The following is a 21,559-nucleotide window of genomic DNA, read 5'->3' on the forward strand; positions in this document are numbered from 1 at the left end:
AGTAGGATTAAAGAATCAGACAAGCTGAAATATCAGGTGATCAGTCTCTTTTTCCCGACATCTGACATGGAGGAATGTTGGAGGACTAGGTTGTGGTAATTTTGCTATATTCCCTTGTATATGCTCTTTCACTAAACTGCTTATTTTACTACTAGTACTGTTTTGTTGCCCAAAAAAGTGAAAAAACTAAACATTTTTACCATCTAGACTCTCCATTGCTGGAGTGGATATTTTGTGTGCTGTACCACAATTGTGGGTGACAATGTGAGTAAGGCCAGGTTCACCCCATGTTTGTGTATCCTGTTGCAAGGCACGTTAGTTTTGGCATTTCTTTTGTGAAAATTTGCTGTTAAATCAGGATGCAATGGGTACAAAAATGAACTAGGTTCCTTTTTCTGTGCTATGTTGTTATTCAATTTTTCTGTTTGTTTAGTATATGTGAATGCCAACAGAAACAAAAAAAAATTGAGTGCTTTTTCAACAGTGTGAACAGATCGTGAACGTGGTTGTAACTGACCATGTGTTCGCTGTCATTGGCCAATTAAAGCGTCTGATACAGACTTTGTAAATCACTTTGGTGACTACAGATCAGATATGACATGGTATATTTTCACATACCACTGTCTCATTCATCTAAATAGGGTTTGCAGAATTTGCAAAAAGAGCCCTATTCAGATGATTGGAACAGAAATTTCAGCAAACTTTCCTTTTGTGAACTTGCTTTTATAGTAAGTAGCTGTGTAGTTTCTGCCAATTTGAGGTTTATTTCAATGACTATTCTACAGCTGCCTGATTTTTTTTTTTTAATAAGTAATCCTGATGAATAAATCCTGATTTCTTGTGAATTTTGAATTCTTATTCATATATTTGTACTCTGTTCTAGCAAAACCGTGTGGTGGGTGCAATGCAGCTGTATTCTGTGGACAGGAAGGTCTCACAACCAATAGAGGGCCATGCTGCAGCTTTTGCTGAATTTAAAATTGAAAGAAATTCAAAGCCCTCAACTCTTTTCTGCTTTGCTGTCCGGGGTCAGGCAGGTGGTAAGGTAAGTGAGCTTGAAAGGTTTTAATAAAATGACTGCTATGAATAATCATGGAACGCATTCTTAAACCTAAACACTGCCACAGAAGGGAACCAGCAAAATATAACCTTCACTTACTAATACTCTCAAAATACCCAAGATAACTAGGCGTTTCACAATACCCCCGATCAGACCTTAGAATATTCCCCGCAACACAGGGGTCACAGTCTATACCGATGGAGCCATCTAAAAAGTTGCATTGAGAGGCGCAGCACCAACAAGACGCTCCCAATGTAGATACAACCCACAGATATCCTGACCATATGTGAACATTGGTTATATCACAAAAACCTGAAACCATGTTTCCTCAACACTGTTGGGTGTTATAGGACAACAAAAAGAACATATACCGACTGACTCCTAAGCACTGTCCAATCCCCTTATATCAAGGTGCAGATTATAGTGTAGTATTACAGTGAGGATACAACTCAGAGCTTGGGGGTGGTGAAATTATTTGAAGAATAATGGAGAAAGTGGTTGCTATGTGGTTCATATGCAAAATGATGAGCCAATATGGATACAAGATGGCTGTGTCCAGTGAAAAAAGTGTCATGATCACTTCCTGTGGAGTTGTGTAGTGGATACTCTATTGGTGTTGTACCTTGGGAGCGTCTTAAGATTGGTACTTGGTACTGCACCTTCCTACAAAACTTTTTAGATGCCTCAATTGATATAGGTTGTTATATGCCTAATTATCTTGGGTGTTTTTAGAATATTATTAAATAAGTTATATTTTTTTGGTTCTTAAGTGTAATATTCAGCAAGTTATATTTTTGGAATCGCCCACACAAAGAACAGGAAAGTGACTGGTAAAGGACTGCAGATGAAGTTCTGCTGCAGTTATAGTTACAAGGACTCAATGGGATCATCTGTCTATAGTGCTCTAACACACTCTAAAGAAAGTGTTTTCCCAGCCTTTTTAAAGATGGCCATACAAATCAGACAACCAATGGTTTCCCCAATGAAAATCTAATGTGTATGAAATGTAGGCTAACAGTCATTGGGCTCATCTCATAGTCTTGCATCTGCTTCAGAAGTATGACACTTCACAGAACTCATGTCTTACCAAAACCCCATGATGCATGATTGTCATCAAATATAATGAAAATGTAATAAATGTCTTAGGGGCTTTGTACTAATCTTTTTATTAATGCAAGGGAGTCACATGCTTTGGTGCATACCAATTTTGCTAAAAATTTAAAACTTTTTGCCCTTTTAAGCTTCACTTGCCACTTTTCAAAATGTCAAGAAAAATGGGTTTTGTTTAGGCCAAACTATTGACAGTCCTACAGATTTAGTAAAATTAACTCCAGCTCTTAGCAGGTATGTATATCATTTTATGGGCCATGAACTGTCAGAGATGTGCTACATGTGTGTGACTAGCCTACCTTTGCGGTGGGGGTGGTGATTAGAATAGATGAGGGTAACAGAGGTGGGATCCACATCAGATGTTTATGATATATATATATATATATATATATATATATATATATATATATATATATATCCTGTGGATATGCCTAAAACATCTTCACATAGGAACACCCCTTTAATTTGTTAAAACAAATTTCCTGTGCATTCCATATATATTGAAGGTATAATGATGATTTTGATATATTTGTAACATGTTTTTTCTGCTTTCATTCAGCTGCACATTATAGAGGTTGGACAGCCTGCCAATGGAAACCAGCCTTTTACTAAGAAAGCTGTAGATGTCTTCTTTCCTCCTGAAGCTCAGACAGATTTCCCTGTGGCAATGCAGGTATAGGGCGTTGACGGCTGTATTTTCACCAGTTATATACAGTGTAAAATACCTTTCACAATTTGAAATGCATCATAATCCCTACACTATAATCTCTATCATGTAACACAAATGCTATTCATGTTTCCTCCATTGATTTAAAAAAAAAATATATATATTTTTGTTTTGGTCAATCTGATTATCTAAATTAATAATTGGAATCCTGTTTCCGTCATTTTGTATATAAAATAAATGTGCTTATGTATGTTACTGTTTGTGTATAGATTGGAGCTAAACATGGAGTGATCTATCTAATCACAAAATATGGCTACATCCACTTATATGATCTGGAGTCTGGTGCCTGCATTTACATGAACCGTATCAGTGCTGATACCATCTTTGTTACTGCTCCTCATGAACCTACCTCTGGAATCATCGGCGTGAATAAGAAAGGACAGGTAATAATAGAATTCCTAGTTATGTTGTCGTTGTATAAAGCTTTAGGGCTAGTTCACACGTGAACAAAGGGGCGGATTTTGACAGCGGATTTTGCTTCAAAATCCGCCCCTTTACAATGGTGGTCTATGTAGACCACCGGGCTTTTTTTTCCGCTAACGGCGGGTTGCTGCTAGCAGAGAAAAGAAAGGACATGCCCTTTCTTCAGGCGGAAGCCGCACGGCTTCCGCCCCCGGCAGCTCCCTCCTATGTTGGCTCATTCATTTGAGCCAACAGCGGAGGGGAAAGCCGCGACCGCGATGGTCGCGGCAGGCGGGTTTTGACAAGAGAGAGACGCGGCTCGCCACGTCTCTTTCCGTGTCAAAACCCGCGCGGGCAGTTCACGTGTGAACTGACCCTTAGTATTACTCCCTATTTATTTATTTATTTATTTTTAATTTCTTCTTATATTCTGATGTAGAGAAGTCTTACAGCAAGTGGGTGTACAGTTTCTTTAATAATATGGCATGGATACAGGAGCTGTGACTGTGCATCTGCAGCTGATGCCAGCTGTAATATACAGCAGACATCCCACAACCATGACCAGGATTGGAGTCATCTATGTTCTTGTTGGTGTTAACTCCGTCGGGCTCATTGGACAGAATTAACCATGGTATCTAGGAGGTGCACCAGATAAGCGGGCTTTCCCTGTAACCTATGCGTGTCCTGTAAATAGTTGTGTGGTGTCCAGTGTTAGGAATGTGCTAAATCTGTTAGATCCACAACTGCCACGTCCTAATAGGTTGATACTTACAGGCAATAATTCTTTAGTAGAGTGATTTGCCCAGCCATTATTGAAACAATAGATAGATCACATTGTGAAGTCCCATAATGGGACTAAAACTTGAGATTCAGTTAAGTTTTTATTAAAAACAAAATTGGTCTCATATAAAAACAAAAAAGAAAAAGTTACTAAAAGTTCAGAAGTTAAAAGTACCCAAAAATGGTGCTAAGTAAAAATTGCAACAATAATAATAACTGTTATGGTTCTCAGTACACGGCGATGAAAATATCCTGCTGTCCTGTAAGGGTTATTACCAAAAAACCGTTTGGGAAAATTTTTTGAAGGGATGCAGCTGAGTTTGCACTAAAAAACTTTTTGCTTCTTTCCACCCCATATTCCATTGTGCTCAAAGTTGGTTGTATTGGTGAAAGATATAGTGAGAGAGGGCACGGCCTTCATCTGAGTCACTGTAATGTACACCAGAACCTAGTGTGAATTATCTATGCTCAAATCTATGCTAGTTCCTGTCTGGGGTACATTGAAATTCTGTAGCATGAGGTCAAAAGATGCTCATTGAAAGGTAATCTGCTTCTTGATAAATCAGGTGCATCTTCACGCCAGTGAACTTTCCCACTTTGTAATTCTGTCTGTGTTCTAAGTCTGTGTTAAATACTATAAGGGTAAATTCACATGAGGCAGATTTGCTGCTGAAATTTCTGCAACTGAAAATCTGTTCCATTGAAACTTGTTCATGCACTTTGTTTTATAGTATCGGCTTAAAGTTTTGTTGTTGTTTTTTTTTATTTAACGTCCGATTTCCTGTTCAGGTACTATCAGTTTGCGTGGAAGAAGACAACATTGTGAACTACGCTACAAATGTCCTACAGAACCCTGACCTGGGACTACGTATGGCGGTTAGAAGTAACTTAGCTGGTGCAGAAGAGCTTTTTGCACGGAAGTTTAACACTTTGTTTGCTCAAGGCAGTTATTCAGAATCTGCTAAGGTGGCAGCATCTGCTCCAAAGGTATCATGACAAATCATTTTGAAAAAGAAAAATCTTAACAATATGGCTTTCTTCAACATAACATTCTTATTATCTCTCTAGGGAATCCTTCGTACTGCAGACACTATTAGGAAGTTCCAGAGTGTACCAGCTCAGCCTGGACAAGCTTCCCCTTTGCTTCAGTATTTTGGGATTCTGTTAGATCAGGGCCAGCTGAACAAGTTGGAGTCTCTAGAACTCTGCAGGCCGGTCCTGCAGCAAGGGCGCAAGCAGCTCTTGGAAAAGTGGTTGAAAGAAGATAAGGTAGAGTTATATTCCTTTTTGCCTGTTAGGTTAATTTGCTTGTTCATCCTTTTTTTCCCTTCTAATTTCTTTAACACTTTAATGGTAGTGTACCACACATTCACATAACAGTGCATCATGGTGATGGCACTGGCACAGAAGCTTCACTTCACCTATTATGATGTGAGGCTGTCTGTTCTATAAAGCCTGGTCTATGTAGCAGCTACTTTTGATCACATCCTTAAACCACCTTAATGCTGTTCTCATTGATGACTCCAGATCGCAGAACCTGTCGGGTTCCTGGCAGCATTATGATGATAGGTATTTTGTCTTCGATCTCTGCCCATCATCAGAAGGGCGTTCCTGACAGCCTAGCTGGACTGTAAGGAACTCTCCATCCCTTACAGTATTTGTCCATAGCCCTGTACTGTCAGTGATGACACTGAGTTGTGAGGAACATGCTCCGCCCCCAGTCCAAGTCTTTGGATGAATACTGTAAGGAAGGGCGTTCCTTACAGCCCAGCTAGACTGTCAGGAACGCCCTTTTGACAGTGGACAGAGATCAGTGCCAAAACTAACCGATATCACCAGCCCGGGAACACATAATGGGAAAGCCGACAATGCTTTTAGACAGTATATAAAATCACGTGTGCAGGAGGACATGAAAGGTCCTCTTTAAAGCTCTCAAAGCCGCACATACAAAAAAACACAAAAATTTGTCTGATACTGGTCCAGAAATGGGCCCTGTACTGAAGTGGTTAATGTCGCCATATTCTGACACCTGTAACTTTTTATTATATTTCCGTGTATATTTACCGTCTTTTTTGTTTGGCCAGGTGAACTTTGTAGTTATACAATTGTGAGGGATATCTATTGCCTTGATCAATTTTTGTTCAAATTTTTATCAGAGGCAATACATTGAAAAACAGCTGTTTATCACTTTTTTTTTTTTCTTTCCCGCTATGGCGTAAAACATACGGAATTTTTTTTTTAAAATTTTGTAGAACAGGCGTTTTCCAACACGGTGATACCTAATGTATATGTGTAATTTGCTACTTGTATATGTATTTTAAGGATCGGTTGTGACCATTTTAATTTATATATATATATATATATATATATATATATATATATATATATATATATATACACACACACACACACACTCTCACCGGCCACTTTATTAGGTACACCTGTCCAACTGCTCGTTAACACTTAATTTCTAATCAGCCAATCACATGGCGGCAACTCAGTGCATTTAGGCATGTAGACATGGTCAAGACAATCTCCTGCAGTTCAAACCGAGCATCAGTATGGGGAAGAAAGGTGATTTGAGTGCCTTTGAACGTGGCATGGTTGTTGGTGCAAGAAGGGCTGGTCTGAGTATTTCAGAAACTGCTGATCTACTGGGATTTTCACGCACAACCATCTCTAGGGTTTACAGAGAATGGTCCGAAAAAGAAAAAACATCCAGTGAGCGGCAGTTCTGTGGGCGGAAATGCGTTGTTGATGCCAGAGGTCAGAGGAGAATGGCCAGACTGGTTCGAGCTGATAGAAAGGCAACAGTGACTCAAATAGCCACCCGTTACAACCAAGGTAGCCAGAAGAGCATCTCTGAACGCACAGTACGTCGAACTTTGAGGCAGATGGGCTACAGCAGCAGAAGACCACACCGGGTGCCACTCCTTTCAGCTAAGAACAGGAAACTGAGGCTACAATTTGCACAAGCTCATCGAAATTGGACAATTGAAGATTGGAAAAACGTTGCCTGGTCTGATGAGTCTCGATTTCTGCTGCGACATTCGGATGGTAGGGTCAGAATTTGGTGTCAACAACATGAAAGCATGGATCCATCCTGCCTTGTATCAACGGTTCAGGCTGGTGGTGGTGGTGTCATGGTGTGGGGAATATTTTCTTGGCACTCTTTGGGCCCCTTGGTACCAATTGAGCATCGTTGCAACGCCAAAGCCTACCTGAGTATTGTTGCTGACCATGTCCATCCCTTTATGACCACAATGTACCCAACATCTGATGGCTACTTTCAGCAGGATAATGCGCCATGTCATAAAGCTGGAATCATCTCAGACTGGTTTCTTGAACATGACAATGAGTTCACTGTACTCCAATGGCCTCCACAGTCACCAGATCTCAATCCAATAGAGCATCTTTGGGATGTGGTGGAACGGGAGATTCGCATCATGGATGTGCAGCCGACAAATCTGCGGCAACTGTGTGATGCCATCATGTCAATATGGACCAAAATCTCTGAGGAATGCTTCCAGCACCTTGTTGAATCTATGCCACGAAGAATTGAGGCAGTTCTGAAGGCAAAAGGGGGTCCAACCCGTTACTAGCATGGTGTACCTAATAAAGTGGCCGGTGAGTGTATATATATTATATGCCGTATATACTCGAGTATAATACTAACACGAACAAACAAAGCTAAAAGGAATGCTCAACATAGGTAACAATAAAATACAATATCTTTATTGAGAAACAGTATATAAAAATATATATGGGAAGGTATCTACCAACAGACAAGAAGGGGATCCTATACAGATAATGGTCCAATATGTAGAATGTAATTTATGTAAATATCCAATAAAATGGAAGACAGTAACTAAATAAGCAGCACTAGGGATAGGTAGTAAATAAGCCCTGTAGCAAACTACTGCTAGCATATACAAACCACAAAGATGCAATAAATTGATTGGTGATACAAGTAAATTAACACTATACGACAATGACTAAGTCTAAATATAGTATAACTAGGAAGTAGGCATATGTATAGATCACTAGGTAACATGCAACTAGTGGCTGCATAGGTAAAGTATCACAAACAATGCATGTAAGGCAAATCACATAAGGCAAGTAGACAAATAGTAATTATGCCAAAGGTAGTCACAATAAAAGTAAATATTCCCTATAGAGAACTACTGCTAGCATATGCACAAAGATGCAATAAATTGATTAGTGATACAAGTGAATCAATAATATAAGACAATGACTAAGTCTAAGTATAATATAACTAGGAAGTAAGCATATGTATAAATCACTAGATGACATGCAACTAGTGGCTGCATAAGCAAAGTATCATAGACAATGCATATAAGGCAAATCTCATAAAGCAAGTAAACCAATAGTAGTTATGCCAAAATAGTCACAAAGTAGTCACAATGTAATAAAGTCTCAGTGTGAATGCAGAGAGAGTAGAAGATCAATATCACAGTAATGGCATAATGAAGTATATAGATAGTCAGAGAATACACCTGCCCATAGTGACTGTATGGTGCAGGACCAGGATCAGAGGAAACCCTACCCCAACGCACGTTTCGGCGCTGCCTTCTTCTGGGAAAACTTCTGGGAAAGTCAGGCATGATGTTCAGGGTGCTTCTCATAGAGGGTGGCATAACAGAGGCACTGTCTCCCTGTTTACATCTTGGGAGACAGATTTGCATATTCTTCCCATGTTCCCTTGCAGTGGAGCAACTATGGCTGTATAAGTCTCCACACACCTGAAAAGGTGGTCTCTCCCTAAGGATGGACGTTATCCCCATAATCTGGTCTCTCAGCCTCTCACTTCTACCAAATCAATTCTCTCTAGGCCAGACAGAAACGGTGCCGTCCGTAGCTGAGAGATTGATTTGGTTATAACCCCACATTATGCAGTAAAGATTTCTGGGAAAGTCGGGCATGATGTTCAGGGTGCTTCTCATAGAGGGCGGCTTAACAGAAGCACTGTCTCCCTGTTTACATCTTGGGAGACAGATTTGCATATTCTTCCTGTATTTACGCGAGTATAAGCCGAGATGCACTTTTTCAGCACAAAAACTGTGCTGAAAAACTCTGCTTATACTCGAGTATATGTGGTGTGTGTATACATTATATATATATAAATTAAATTACTTTTTTTTGATCCTTCGTTTAGCTGTCTTGAACCCCAGGGGGTTTGAACACTAATGCAATGCATTGTAGTGCATTGTAAAATACTATCATTTGTATGACAGGCTGAATAAATCCTGAATGAATGCCAGACAAGCCTGGGAGCCTTCAAAAGGCTTTTAGCTGTCATGGGATTGGCACCCATGCACTTCCATGAAAATGGTGCTGGTGGCATTAATGCCCGTAATCAGTGCTGATGCTGATTGTGCTCATTAGGGCCGGGTCTTTACTGTGTAATACTTTAATATTTTACATATGTAAATACCTGTCGGTACTGTTATGGTGGATGGCGGGATGGGGTTTAAAAATCAATTTAAAAAAAATCCTTTTCTCCATTAAAAATCTCTTCCATCAATAAATAGAATAGAGTACACATAAATAGTACTGCAGTGTCCGCAATAATCCCAAATGATAAAATTATCACAATAAGTCCTCACACATGTTCGTCAGTGAAAAAATTCAAATGTCTCTCGCAAAAACAAGTGACAATAAAGGAGTTCATTTCATTGTGTTTTTCACCTGTTCCTGAATTTTTCTTCTCTTTATGTTTTTCTCTGTTTAGTTGGAATGCTCTGAAGAGCTCGGAGACTTGGTTAAGGCTGTGGACCCAACGCTTGCACTTAGTGTTTACCTGCGTGCTAGTGTGCCAAACAAAGTTATTCAATGCTTTGCAGAAACTGGCCAGTTCCAAAAGATTGTCCTTTATGCCAAAAAGGTAAGTTTTTACCACAGGGCTTAACATAAGTATCGGCATCCACCCTCAGGGTCCTTTAATATCTATTGACTAAGTTGTACTCTCCTGAGGAACCTGGTACGATGCTTGATACCAGGGGAAATGCATAGAGAGTTTGGCTATATACACCTTTAGTGTATGTAATTGCTCATTGGCATAGGGTTGGAATATCCCCCACTCATGCTGCGTATAGGGCTCTGCGGAACAAAGGGCATATGTTTTAATAGGGACTCGATTGTATCATAGAGTGTCTCTACTGACCCTTTTTCTGTTGCAATATTTGTTTAGCGGCCGTGAGTGTACTTTATGGTTGCTATACTTTATATCAAGGCAGGAGCACTACATAAACACCTAGATGTATCAACATGGTGCCTCTCCTTATTGCCACTGTGTAGCAATATAGTGTCATTCTTTATTGCCACTGTGCAGCAACAATATATGTTTTGCCTAGTTATCTACTAGGAAGCGCTCATACACCCTGTGGTTTCTAGAGCCTGACTGTATACATCACAGGCTTTAATCACAAATAAGGGAATTATAGAATCTGTACCCTTGGTGAATTTCTCCTGTCATATATTATCTGGGAGGATATTTTCATGGCAACATATATGGCCTGATGCTCCTGCTTTACATGGCTAGAGCCGCCTGCGTTATTTTAGCAGCGTCTTCATCTTCAACTCCCACCGTCAGTTTATCTTGGTGGAAGTTGTGTTTTTGATTATAACCCCCTATTTCCCAGTTTGGTGCAGAACTCATGTTAGCACTGCACACTGGGTATATCTTTGCAGGGGGTTATTACTTCACCTTTGTGTGATATCACTTTATATATATATATATATATATATATATATATATATATAAGTTTTTACCACAGATGCCTGGAATCCTATTTGGTTATTATTGTTGTTTTTCATTATTACTTTTTGTTTGGGTTATTTAGGTTGGTTACACCCCAGATTGGATCTTTCTACTTCGGAGTGTTATGAGGATCAGTCCAGATCAGGGTCTGCAATTTTCCCAGATGCTTGTACAGGATGAGGAGCCCTTGGCCAATATTAACCAGGTAAAATGTTTTAACGTAAGCTATATTGTGTACGTTGTGGTCATGTTTTTCCGATTGTGCTGGCAATCCAGCTGCATCCCTTGTAAGTTCCTTATTCTATTTTTACACTTAATTGACCAATTATACTCCTACTTATCAATAATTAAACTGTAATTACGTTATTGTTGCAGGGGCCTCTATAAACCAATTACATAGGTCATGAAGCCCACACAATGCAATTATGAGTCAGTGTTTGCTATGTGTCTTCATAATGGACCAGCAGCGAGTTTATAAAGAAAAGATATATATGTTTTATTAACTGTCAATTCCAATATCTGCTTTGTACTGTACTTAGATGAAGACAGATGTAACTATGACGTTATAGCAGTAGTACTGTGCGATGTTATTGGTTACGGTGTTTTATGTGCTGGCATTGATGCTTATCAAAACATACCTTCTAAAACAAGATCAATTAAAGTTTGTCTTGATGTTTTCTAAATCCTAGATTGTGGATGTCTTCATGGAAAACAGCCTTATACAGCAATGTACATCATTCCTCCTTGATGCTTTGAAGAACAATAGGCCTGCAGAGGGCCATCTGCAGACTCGCCTCCTGGAGATGAATCTGATTCATGCTCCACAGGTAATTAATTCTTTGCATTGCTTTGTTGTTTGGAGATAAATAACACTTGGATTGTTGTGAAAGCCTAACATTACAGCTGCTTACAATAGCTGGTCGTTCTCTGATTCCTCTGACTTTATTTCCCCCCATCTCAGGTTGCAGATGCCATCCTTGGTAACCAAATGTTTACTCATTATGACCGTGCCCACATTGCCCAGCTGTGTGAGAAGGCAGGCCTGCTTCAGAGAGCTTTGGAACATTATACTGACTTGTATGATATCAAGCGGGCTGTAGTACACACACACCTTCTAAACCCAGAGGTGAATTTAGAATTTTTTTTCCCATGGTCTTTCATTCCTGTGTAGAAACGGTGTCAATTTCAATCCATATTAATATTTTGTTACATTTAGTCTTCACCAGACCATTATATGTGGCTTTTTTTCCCCCTTTCCCATTAATTTTAGTGGCTTGTGAATTTCTTTGGCTCCTTGTCAGTGGATGACTCAGTGGAGTGTTTGAGAGCTATGCTATCCGCCAACATTCGCCAAAACTTACAACTCTGTGTCCAGGTGGCATCCAAGTATCATGAGCAGTTGGGCACGCAATCATTGGTTGAGCTATTTGAGTCTTTTAAGAGTTATGAAGGTATGAGCATAGCGAAATATTACTAATGTCATCACCATTCTAAAGTGCTTTAAGGGCAGGCATATGATATTATGTGTAGCCTATTGTCATATTTCATACTCCCTTTCCATCTCTGACCTGCTACTGTACTTGTAGTTTTTATTGGTTCCATTTTCTTGGGTGTGCACTTTTTTGATCGCTTTTTATAATGCGGGGTAACAAAGATGCATTACTTTAGATCCACATTGCCTTTTTGAAAGGCACTCACAGTATGGGATAAATAACGTTATTTTTTGGAATAATTCATACTCCTAAAAGGACTTCAATAGCCTCCCTATGTGTAATAGGGAAAGCCATCAACAGTCTCCTGGCTGCAATGGCAGCCCCTTAGACCCCGCATTCTCATTGTGAATGACCCAAGGAGTTGAAGGGGAGAGCTCTTATTCCCTCTTACTTGGGTAAATTGCCAGAATCGGAGCATTTTCCTACTCGACTAGTACTGGGTCTTGGCTGTATAATATGTCTGGAGAACTGGAAGCCATGTAGCAGACACAGATACTGTGCCTGGTATAGAACTGCAAAGTACTATTAAGGCGCTGAGCACTTAACTATATGCTCAGTATGACGTAGTGAAATGGCCCTTAGCAAGAAGGAGTTAACCAAACGGAAGAGTGCAGCAAATTGCATTCTTACATATAGATATAGCTAGTTAAAAAACTGATACTGTGCAATATATTCATTCTAATTTTCATGTTGAATTCCAAGTATCGTGTTGACTGTATTTGGTTGATCTTTGTATGTGAAATATGTTCATGTCCTTTTCCTTTTAGGCCTTTTCTACTTTCTGGGATCGATTGTCAATTTCAGCCAAGACCCTGATGTGCATTTCAAATACATCCAGGCAGCTTGTAAGACTGGACAGATAAAGGAGGTTGAGCGAATTTGTAGGGAAAGTAACTGTTACAACCCAGAACGTGTGAAGAACTTTCTTAAGGTAAGTGCAAAGGCTGTTTCTTGTGAAGAATCATAAGGCTGTGTTCCCCTATACTTGTCAGTTTTGCATGGCTAGATGGCATAAGATTTTATTGTTGTTGGCATCTAAGATTTTTATCTTAAAGGGGTTTTCTGGAATGGGGACTGTTTTTGACATTTATGATCTGTTTAATTTGCTTTGTTGCCTTGATTGAACTCTGCAAGGAGTTTGTATGTTCTCCTCGTGTTTGCCTGGGTTTCTGGTAACATTTCTGGGACAGTGACCACAATGTCTGTAAAATACTGTGAGATATATTGACGCTGTACAAGATAGATAAATGAATAATTCCTGATAGGTCATCAGTATCAGATCAGTACGGCTCTGACACACACACACCCAGTTAGCTGTTGAAGGCAATTTCCAGCACTGTAACCTATGCAGGAAATGGAGCCAGAAACAGACAGCTCTGTCCATTGTATTGTAACCTTGCTGGAGTACTGCAGCTCTGCTTTTGTACACTTGAATTACCATTCAAACAAAGCAGCAGCACTGTGATATGGTTGCTGGACAGTTGATTGAGCTTTCAGCTTTCAACTCTCACTTCTTAGGTTCTAACACTGGACGCTACCTGGAACAGTGAATGTGCAGAGTCCCGGTGTCGAAACCCTACTGACAAGATACTGGTGATCTATCCTCAGGATAGGTCATCAGTATTAACATCAGCCCCATCCTGAAAATCTGTTGTAGGCTGAAGCCAACATTTCTAAAACAGTATTTTTATTGTTGTGGAAACATAATTCATTAAACCTAGTTTTTTTTTTTTTTTTTATTAAGTGTATTTGTTAATGTTCTTATTGAAGCTTACCAGTAAGGGAGCGTTCACACTACCGTCGGTGTCCGATGCTAATGTCTTCGCAAAATTTTTATTTAAATGGACATCGGGTGCATTCTTTTACTGTTCGTGGGTGTCCTTAACTGTCCATTCTCAAAGATGTCCAATTTTTCAAGCGGACAGTAAAAACCTACATGTCTGGTTTTGCTGTCCGCTTGAAAAATCGGACATGTTTGTGAACGGACAGTTAAGGACAGACACGGACAGTAAAAGAACGCACTCGATGTCCATTTAAATCAATGCAAAATGTAACAGACACAGCTAGTGTCCACTGCTAATGTCCACGCAATATTTTGCGCAGACATTAGCATCGGACACTAGCTGTCGGACACCAATGGTAGTGTGAACGCTCGCTAAGACTATTAAAATTTGTCCACATCATTCACTGATATTGTCATAGAGACGCCTGTTGCTCCTGAGCCTTGCTTCTCTTCTATTATCTCACATTTACTATTGCACATATTCGATTTGCTTTTGTTATCATATATGACATTAACCCCATGGATGACATGCATGCATACAGCAGCTATTACTCAAGCTTATAAATATGTTCTTACATGCTGGTTTCTATTTGTATATGCTGGCAAGTTAAAGGTAATGTCCTTGTTGAGTTTTATTTTTTCTCGTTTCTATCATCAGGAAGCCAAACTTACAGACCAACTTCCATTGATAATTGTATGTGACCGGTTTGACTTTGTCCATGACCTAGTGTTATATCTGTACCGAAACAACCTCCAGAAGTACATAGAAATCTACGTACAAAAAGTGAGTTGTACCCAATATGTCTTGCTGTGCAAAGCCATGATCTGTGGTTAATTTAGAGCGCTATAGTTGTTAGTTTCTGTTAGAATTTACCATTTGTTCTTTTTATGCTAGGCTTCATTTCATTTTTGACAGCTGAAAAACAGGTATTCAAAGTGAATTAAGAGGAGTTGTACCAAAAACTCACATGGCAGATGTAGTACTTTCAAACTATAGGGGTAATAGTGACTGGTTCCATATAGGGTGGATCACCACATAATCTTTCTTTTTCAAAGAATAGAACTCTTTCCTAGTTTATTCACCATATGTGACAATGCAGAGCCAAATTGTTGCATGTTCACGTGGTGGTGAATAAACCAAAATTGATTTCTGCTACATAAAAGATGTTTTGTTCTGTTGTTGTCTTTGGGGAGGATTCTGAACTGTAGTATCAGCCATTGTATCTTGTATGGATGACTGCCCGAAGATCAGAGTGGACTAGGGTTGGGCAATCAAATAATAGCTGAACAGCAACCTGGGCAATGAACATAATTTTATTCACATCAGTTATTTCAGCGTAGTTATAATAGTATTTGTGAGGTTCCACCTGCAATTTCATTCGGACAGAGCACGTCCGAATCGGAACTGCTATTATTATACTCTGGAGTGTCTGACAGGCCCAAAGACAGCAGGAAGTCACACCAGAGCCCAGGAGAGGTGAGTAGCATTGTTTTTTATGTTTGTTTATCTTCCATGGGCCTCTGCTAATCATACTCCAGTGTCTGAAGACACAACTCTCGCGAGGTTTGCCCAACTCCTATTCTAGCTGTAAAATGGGCATGGTTTAAAAGGAACCTAAATAATTGCCATTAACTGTAATCAAGGTAAAATGCCTGATTGATCGCCATTTTAACATTGCCCAGTCCTAGTGTGAACTTTGCGTTACAATACATTATAGTCCAAAACTGCTTTAGTAGTAGTACTAAATAATATTTCTGTTATTAAAATAATACTACCAATAAGCATGTATGTCATATATGTAAATACCGTATTTTTCGGACTATAAGACACACTGGACTATAAGACGCACCTAGGTTTTAGAGGAGGAAAATAGGGAAAAAAAGTTTTGAAGCAAAAACTGGTAAAATATTTAATATATGGGAGTTGTAGTTTTGCAACAGCTGCAAGGCCACATTGACAGGTGACCCTGCAGCTGTACGGGGATGCATAGAGCGTTTTTTTTGCGGGGCCAGCTGTAATTTTTAGTTATACCATTTTGGGCGATATCTATTGCTTAGATCACCTTGTATTGAAAAAAAAACAGGAGGTGATTTAGAACTTTTATTTATTTCATAGTTTTAAAGCTTTTTTTTTTTTTTTTTTACTATTTTATTCCCCCCCAGGGGCTTGAACCTGCGGTCACTTGATCGCAAGTCCCATAGACGGCAATACAACTGTATTGCCGTCTATGGGACATTCTGTCTATTAGTATTACGGCTGGTCATAGAGACCAGCCGCAATACTAATATAGCAGTGACAGGCCTGGGAGCCTCATTAGGCTCCCGGCTGTCACCCGAACAGGTCGGCTCCTGCGATATCGCCGCGCAGGAGCCGGCCTGCAACTTTACAGGTACGGGGCCGGTGGGGACCGGCCCCGGGGGAGAAGGGGCCACGGATACTGACCCGGCATCCGCTGTACTAGAGAGGCGGATGCCGGGGAGGGATAGACGCCGGGGCCTGAGACATCGCTACGATCCTCTCCCCTGCATGAAGCCAGCGGCGGGGGCACGGAGGAGCTGCTGCTGGCTTCATGCATGGCAGAGGAGCGCAGCGATGTCTCAGGCCCCGGCACCTGTAATGGCGTCTATCACTTGCCGGCTTCCGCCTCTCTATTACAGCGGATGCCAGGCGCCACCTTCAGACTATAAGACGCACCCTTCTTTTCCCCCAAAATTTTGGGGAAAAAAAGTGCGTCTTATAGTCCGAAAAATACGGTATATAATTTGTATAGAAATGACTCCGTTGTGTCTCTGTCGTACTACAATAAGGTAAAGTACTGCTGGTATCTTAATTACAGCCGTAATACAGTAAACTGCTCTCTATGGCTAGGTTAATCCCAGTCGCATCCCAGCAGTTGTAGGAGGCTTGCTAGATGTGGACTGCTCAGAAGATGTAATTAAGAATCTCATCATGGTTGTACATGGGCAATTTTCCACTGATGAACTTGTAGCTGAAGTAGAGAAACGAAACAGGTGAGGACAATGAAAAGCGTTCTGTCTACAGTAGTATGATACTGGTTTTATTTGTATAGTTATTCAAGTTAACACTAATGCATTTATATAGGAAATGGCTAATAACTAATTATCGTTATTTCTAGTTTCTTAACAAATAGCACCCATTGCTGAAACACTTTCTATAAGTGATCAGATATTGGTGAATTGGGTGGTCGTTTACAGATCCTCTCACACTCTTCTATATCAGGTTAAAGCTGCTTTTACCATGGCTGGAATCCAGAATTCATGAAGGATGCGAGGAACCTGCTACACACAATGCTCTGGCCAAGATCTATATTGACAGCAACAACAACCCTGAACGTTTCCTGCGGGAGAATCCTTTCTATGATAGCTGTGTGGTGGGCAAGTACTGTGAAAAGAGGGACCCACACCTCGCTTGTGTAGCCTATGAGAGAGGCCAGTGTGACATGGAGCTTATTAAGGTGAGTTCTATTCATCTGCCACAAGAAAAGACTGCAATTTTCAGTCCTTCTAAAAACATCTCTGAAGCTACTTCTAATAAATATATCATTTATTTTGGTTTAGGTGTGCAATGAAAACTCCCTATTCAAGAGTGAGGCACGGTACCTTGTGCGGAGAAAAGATGCGGATTTGTGGGCCAATGTCCTGGATGAGAACAATCCATTCAGGCGACAGCTGATAGATCAAGTAAGATAAAGATGAAATGGTGTATCCACTTGTTTAGATGTAAATGTAAGCGAAAAGTTTATTTTTAAGATGCTTACCTTTCATCTTAAAAATTTTTTGTAGCTTGTTCAGTGTAGTACAAGTTAGTGTAAAGTGGGGAAGTCCTACGAAAATGGTCTTCTAATACAGCAATGACATGGCTAATAAGAATAATAAAAAATAGTATTTTTATAGCACTAATATATTCCACATCACTTTACAAATCATAAGGTTCGTTTACAGATAAAATGAAACAATGCATTGTAATAAATCAAGGTACACGATAGGTGTGTGGGCTCTGCTCGGAAGAGCTTACAATCATTGAGGTAATTGGGGTGACACGAGGTAGAAGTGCCTATTAGTAGGTGACCAGCTAACGCTAGCCTCCCAGCCAATCCAAGATGATTCATTATTAAGCAAATACCACCACACAGTACACATACACTCTACACAGACTCTACAATGCACAATGTACCACCACAGTAGTGAAAAACTTCAAGGTGCAGCACAAAATGTCTTCTCATGACAACAAATAAGTAACACTGTGCAGCAAGAAATACCTCCCAGATGGCACCATAAATAACCATAAAGTGCTGTCAGCCATAGTTAGGGGAATCAACCTCTATCATGGGTGAAATGTCAGTTAACTCACTTCTTGTTCCTCCATGACATTTCATTGGATATATCCTGTGTAGATAGGGGATAAATGTTACATTGTTGGTAGTCTGCAAAAATGGGAGATAGGTAGGTAACTATCAGGGACGTATTTAAAATTTCACTTTTATTGATATGTATTAAAAGCTATACTTAGTACAAGACAACATAACAAAAATGTGGTATAAAATACCCCAAAATTAACAAAGGTAATGATAATGTGCAACCACCTAGCCTGTGGGGGAGTGGGACACACCGTCCTCCACAATCGTTTATTTACCCCACTAGTGTTACACTTCTTATCTTTGTTGTGGATAATGGGTTAAGGAGCAGGGCTGGAAAAACGTGTGCTATAGCCGCCTTTGTTATCTATAGAGTACTGGCTGGCAAATAACTCCACTGCTATAGATTTTTCCTTCCCATAAGCTGGAGCTACAGTTAATAATTCATTTTGTTAAAACACTGAAGCTCTCTGCTGTGCAATAGAATGCCTACAAAAGAGGACTTGTTAGCAGGCTGGTATACAGAGTAACCGGATAGTAACACCTATCAAAAGCTAAGGTAGTTATCCGGGTAGAGCTGCTCTGCTGCTGGTAAAGCTGCTCTGCTGCTGATAAATCACATGCAGCTCAGGCAGCTCAATTCCCCTTGCCTGCTTTAGGGCTAAAACAATAGCCGAGATAATCTTAAACTTAGCCTGACGCGGCGTTTCAACATACTAACACTCTCCCTGTCAGCATGAATCATCAGAGGCTTTTGTTGTGCACAGGAGATTAACTGACCACTGTCTAAATCACATTAGCGTCTTATGATATGACTCCCGTTTCCCCCATGGCATTGATGGAGATTAACTGACCACTGTCTAAATCACATTAGCGTCTTATGATATGACTCCCGTTTCCCCCATGGCATTGATGTTTAGCCATCAATGCCATGGGGGAAGCGGGAGTCACATCATAAGACGCTAATGTGATTTAGACAGTGGTCAGTTAATCTCCTGTGCACAACAAAAGCCTCTGATGATTCATGCTGACAGGGAGAGTGTTAGTATGTTGAAACGCCGCGTCAGGCTAAGTTTAAGATTATCTCGGCTATTGTTTTAGCCCTAAAGCAGGCAAGGGGAATTGAGCTGCCTGAGCTGCATGTGATTTATCAGCAGCAGAGCAGCTTTACCAGCAGCAGAGCAGCTCTACCCGGATAACTACCTTAGCTTTTGATAGGTGTTACTATCCGGTTACTCTGTATACCAGCCTGCTAACAAGTCCTCTTTTGTAGGCATTCTATTGCACAGCAGAGAGCTTCAGTGTTTTAACAAAATGAATTATTAACTGTAGCTCCAGCTTATGGGAAGGAAAAATCTATAGCAGTGGAGTTATTTGCCAGCCAGTACTCTATAGATAACAAAGGCGGCTATAGCACACGTTTTTCCAGCCCTGCTCTTTAACCCATTATCCACAACAAAGATAAGAAGTGTAACACTAGTGGGGTAAATAAACGATTGTGGAGGACGGTGTGTCCCACTCCCCCACAGGCTAGGTGGTTGCACATTATCATTACCTTTGTTAATTTTGGGGTATTTTATACCACATTTTTGTTATGTTGTCTTGTACTAAGTATAGCTTTTAATACATATCAATAAAAGTGAAATTTTAAATACGTCCCTGATAGTTACCTACCTATCTCCCATTTTTGTTTATTAACTGGGCACGTAGCATTGGTTATCTCTACTTTAATTTTTGAATTGTTGGTAGTCTGACAACTGGGTGCACACCAGCGATCAGGAGGACAGGGTAATAAAAGTGCCCCTGTATTCTCACTGAGTGAAAATCCAATGTTCTTGCATGAGCAGAGGTTCATTCACTTCAATGGGACTTCAGAGCTCCCGGAGATTGCAGTCCTCCTACATAGCAGTGAATAGAATGCTAGTCATGTAAGCACACTGGCACTTCACTTACTGGGGGACAGCAGGGGGACTTTCTCTTTCGTTCTCCTGACTGGTCCAGGCTGGACCACGAGTGATGTGACACTTGTGACCTGTGGACAAGAGAATAAGTGTCTTGATTAGGACAGTCCCTTTAAGAAATGATAGCGTTTTGGTTGTGGATTCTATTGGTGTTTTCCATTTTATCAAAGGTGGTCCAGACTGCTTTATCAGAAACTCAGGATCCGGAAGAAGTTTCTGTGACTGTGAAAGCTTTCATGACTGCTGATCTCCCAAATGAGCTCATTGAACTTCTAGAGAAGATTGTACTGGACAACTCTGTTTTCAGTGAGCACAGGTCAGTTGTAGACGGCAAACTAGAATATGGTAGAGGTATTGCTTGACGTCTATTTCACATAATAGCCACATATCCTCTATACAGCTGATGGTTTTAGCATTGTACTGCCCTCATGTGATGTTATAATAACTGGTGCCCTGTACTGTTACATCTGGCATAACACATACCATGGAACTGTGATTTGGGTGTTCTTTGCTTGAATATTGTGAATATTGTTCAGAATTTTTATAAGTTTTACATCTGTTGGATTCTAGAAATCTTCAAAACCTGCTCATATTGACAGCCATTAAAGCTGACCGCACACGAGTAATGGAATACATCAACCGCTTGGATAACTACGATGCACCAGATATTGCTAATATTGCCATTAGCAACCAGCTCTTTGAGGAGGCTTTTGCCATATTTAGGAAATTTGATGTAAATACATCTGCTATACAGGTGAGAAACAAAAACTAATTCTACGAATATACGGATATATTATTGTCTTTGTTACTGGTTAGTTCATTATTGTTTTAATGGGCATGGTCAGTAAAGTTCTTTGCAGACCATGTTTGAGGTATATGTTTATTTCCCAATGTATACGGACATGGCTTTAAGTGTTGGCACCCCTGAAATGTTTCCAGAAAAAGAAATATTTCTACCAAACAATTATTGCAATTACATGTGTTGTTATAATCAAGAAGTTTGTTTGTTGTTTTTTTTTTTTTTTGTTTTTTTTTTTTTTACAAAGGATGTGCAACCAAATATTAAGTTGAGGGGGACAGTAATTT

The 21,559-nt window shown here is 40.0% G+C and overlaps 1 protein-coding gene across 1 annotated transcript in view; it reads left to right on the plus strand.

Annotated features, from left to right (window-relative positions):
- Nucleotides 1-21,559, plus strand: part of LOC142204223 (clathrin heavy chain 1-like) — a 69,953-nt gene that overhangs the window by 36,695 nt on the left and 11,699 nt on the right. Inside the window, exons 4-20 of the mRNA XM_075275536.1 lie at nucleotides 884-1,045; nucleotides 2,730-2,843; nucleotides 3,107-3,280; nucleotides 4,869-5,066; nucleotides 5,148-5,348; nucleotides 9,832-9,984; nucleotides 10,943-11,065; nucleotides 11,550-11,687; nucleotides 11,822-11,986; nucleotides 12,131-12,311; nucleotides 13,121-13,284; nucleotides 14,795-14,920; nucleotides 17,006-17,148; nucleotides 17,378-17,612; nucleotides 17,716-17,838; nucleotides 20,644-20,789; nucleotides 21,044-21,227. Of these exons, the coding sequence (XP_075131637.1) occupies nucleotides 884-1,045; nucleotides 2,730-2,843; nucleotides 3,107-3,280; nucleotides 4,869-5,066; nucleotides 5,148-5,348; nucleotides 9,832-9,984; nucleotides 10,943-11,065; nucleotides 11,550-11,687; nucleotides 11,822-11,986; nucleotides 12,131-12,311; nucleotides 13,121-13,284; nucleotides 14,795-14,920; nucleotides 17,006-17,148; nucleotides 17,378-17,612; nucleotides 17,716-17,838; nucleotides 20,644-20,789; nucleotides 21,044-21,227 (2,730 nt within the window). The remainder of the gene's footprint in view (nucleotides 1-883; nucleotides 1,046-2,729; nucleotides 2,844-3,106; nucleotides 3,281-4,868; nucleotides 5,067-5,147; nucleotides 5,349-9,831; nucleotides 9,985-10,942; nucleotides 11,066-11,549; nucleotides 11,688-11,821; nucleotides 11,987-12,130; nucleotides 12,312-13,120; nucleotides 13,285-14,794; nucleotides 14,921-17,005; nucleotides 17,149-17,377; nucleotides 17,613-17,715; nucleotides 17,839-20,643; nucleotides 20,790-21,043; nucleotides 21,228-21,559) is intronic.

Source organism: Leptodactylus fuscus, chromosome 1, assembly GCF_031893055.1.
Source record: "Leptodactylus fuscus isolate aLepFus1 chromosome 1, aLepFus1.hap2, whole genome shotgun sequence".
In the NCBI taxonomy this organism is placed as follows: Eukaryota; Metazoa; Chordata; class Amphibia; order Anura; family Leptodactylidae; genus Leptodactylus; species Leptodactylus fuscus.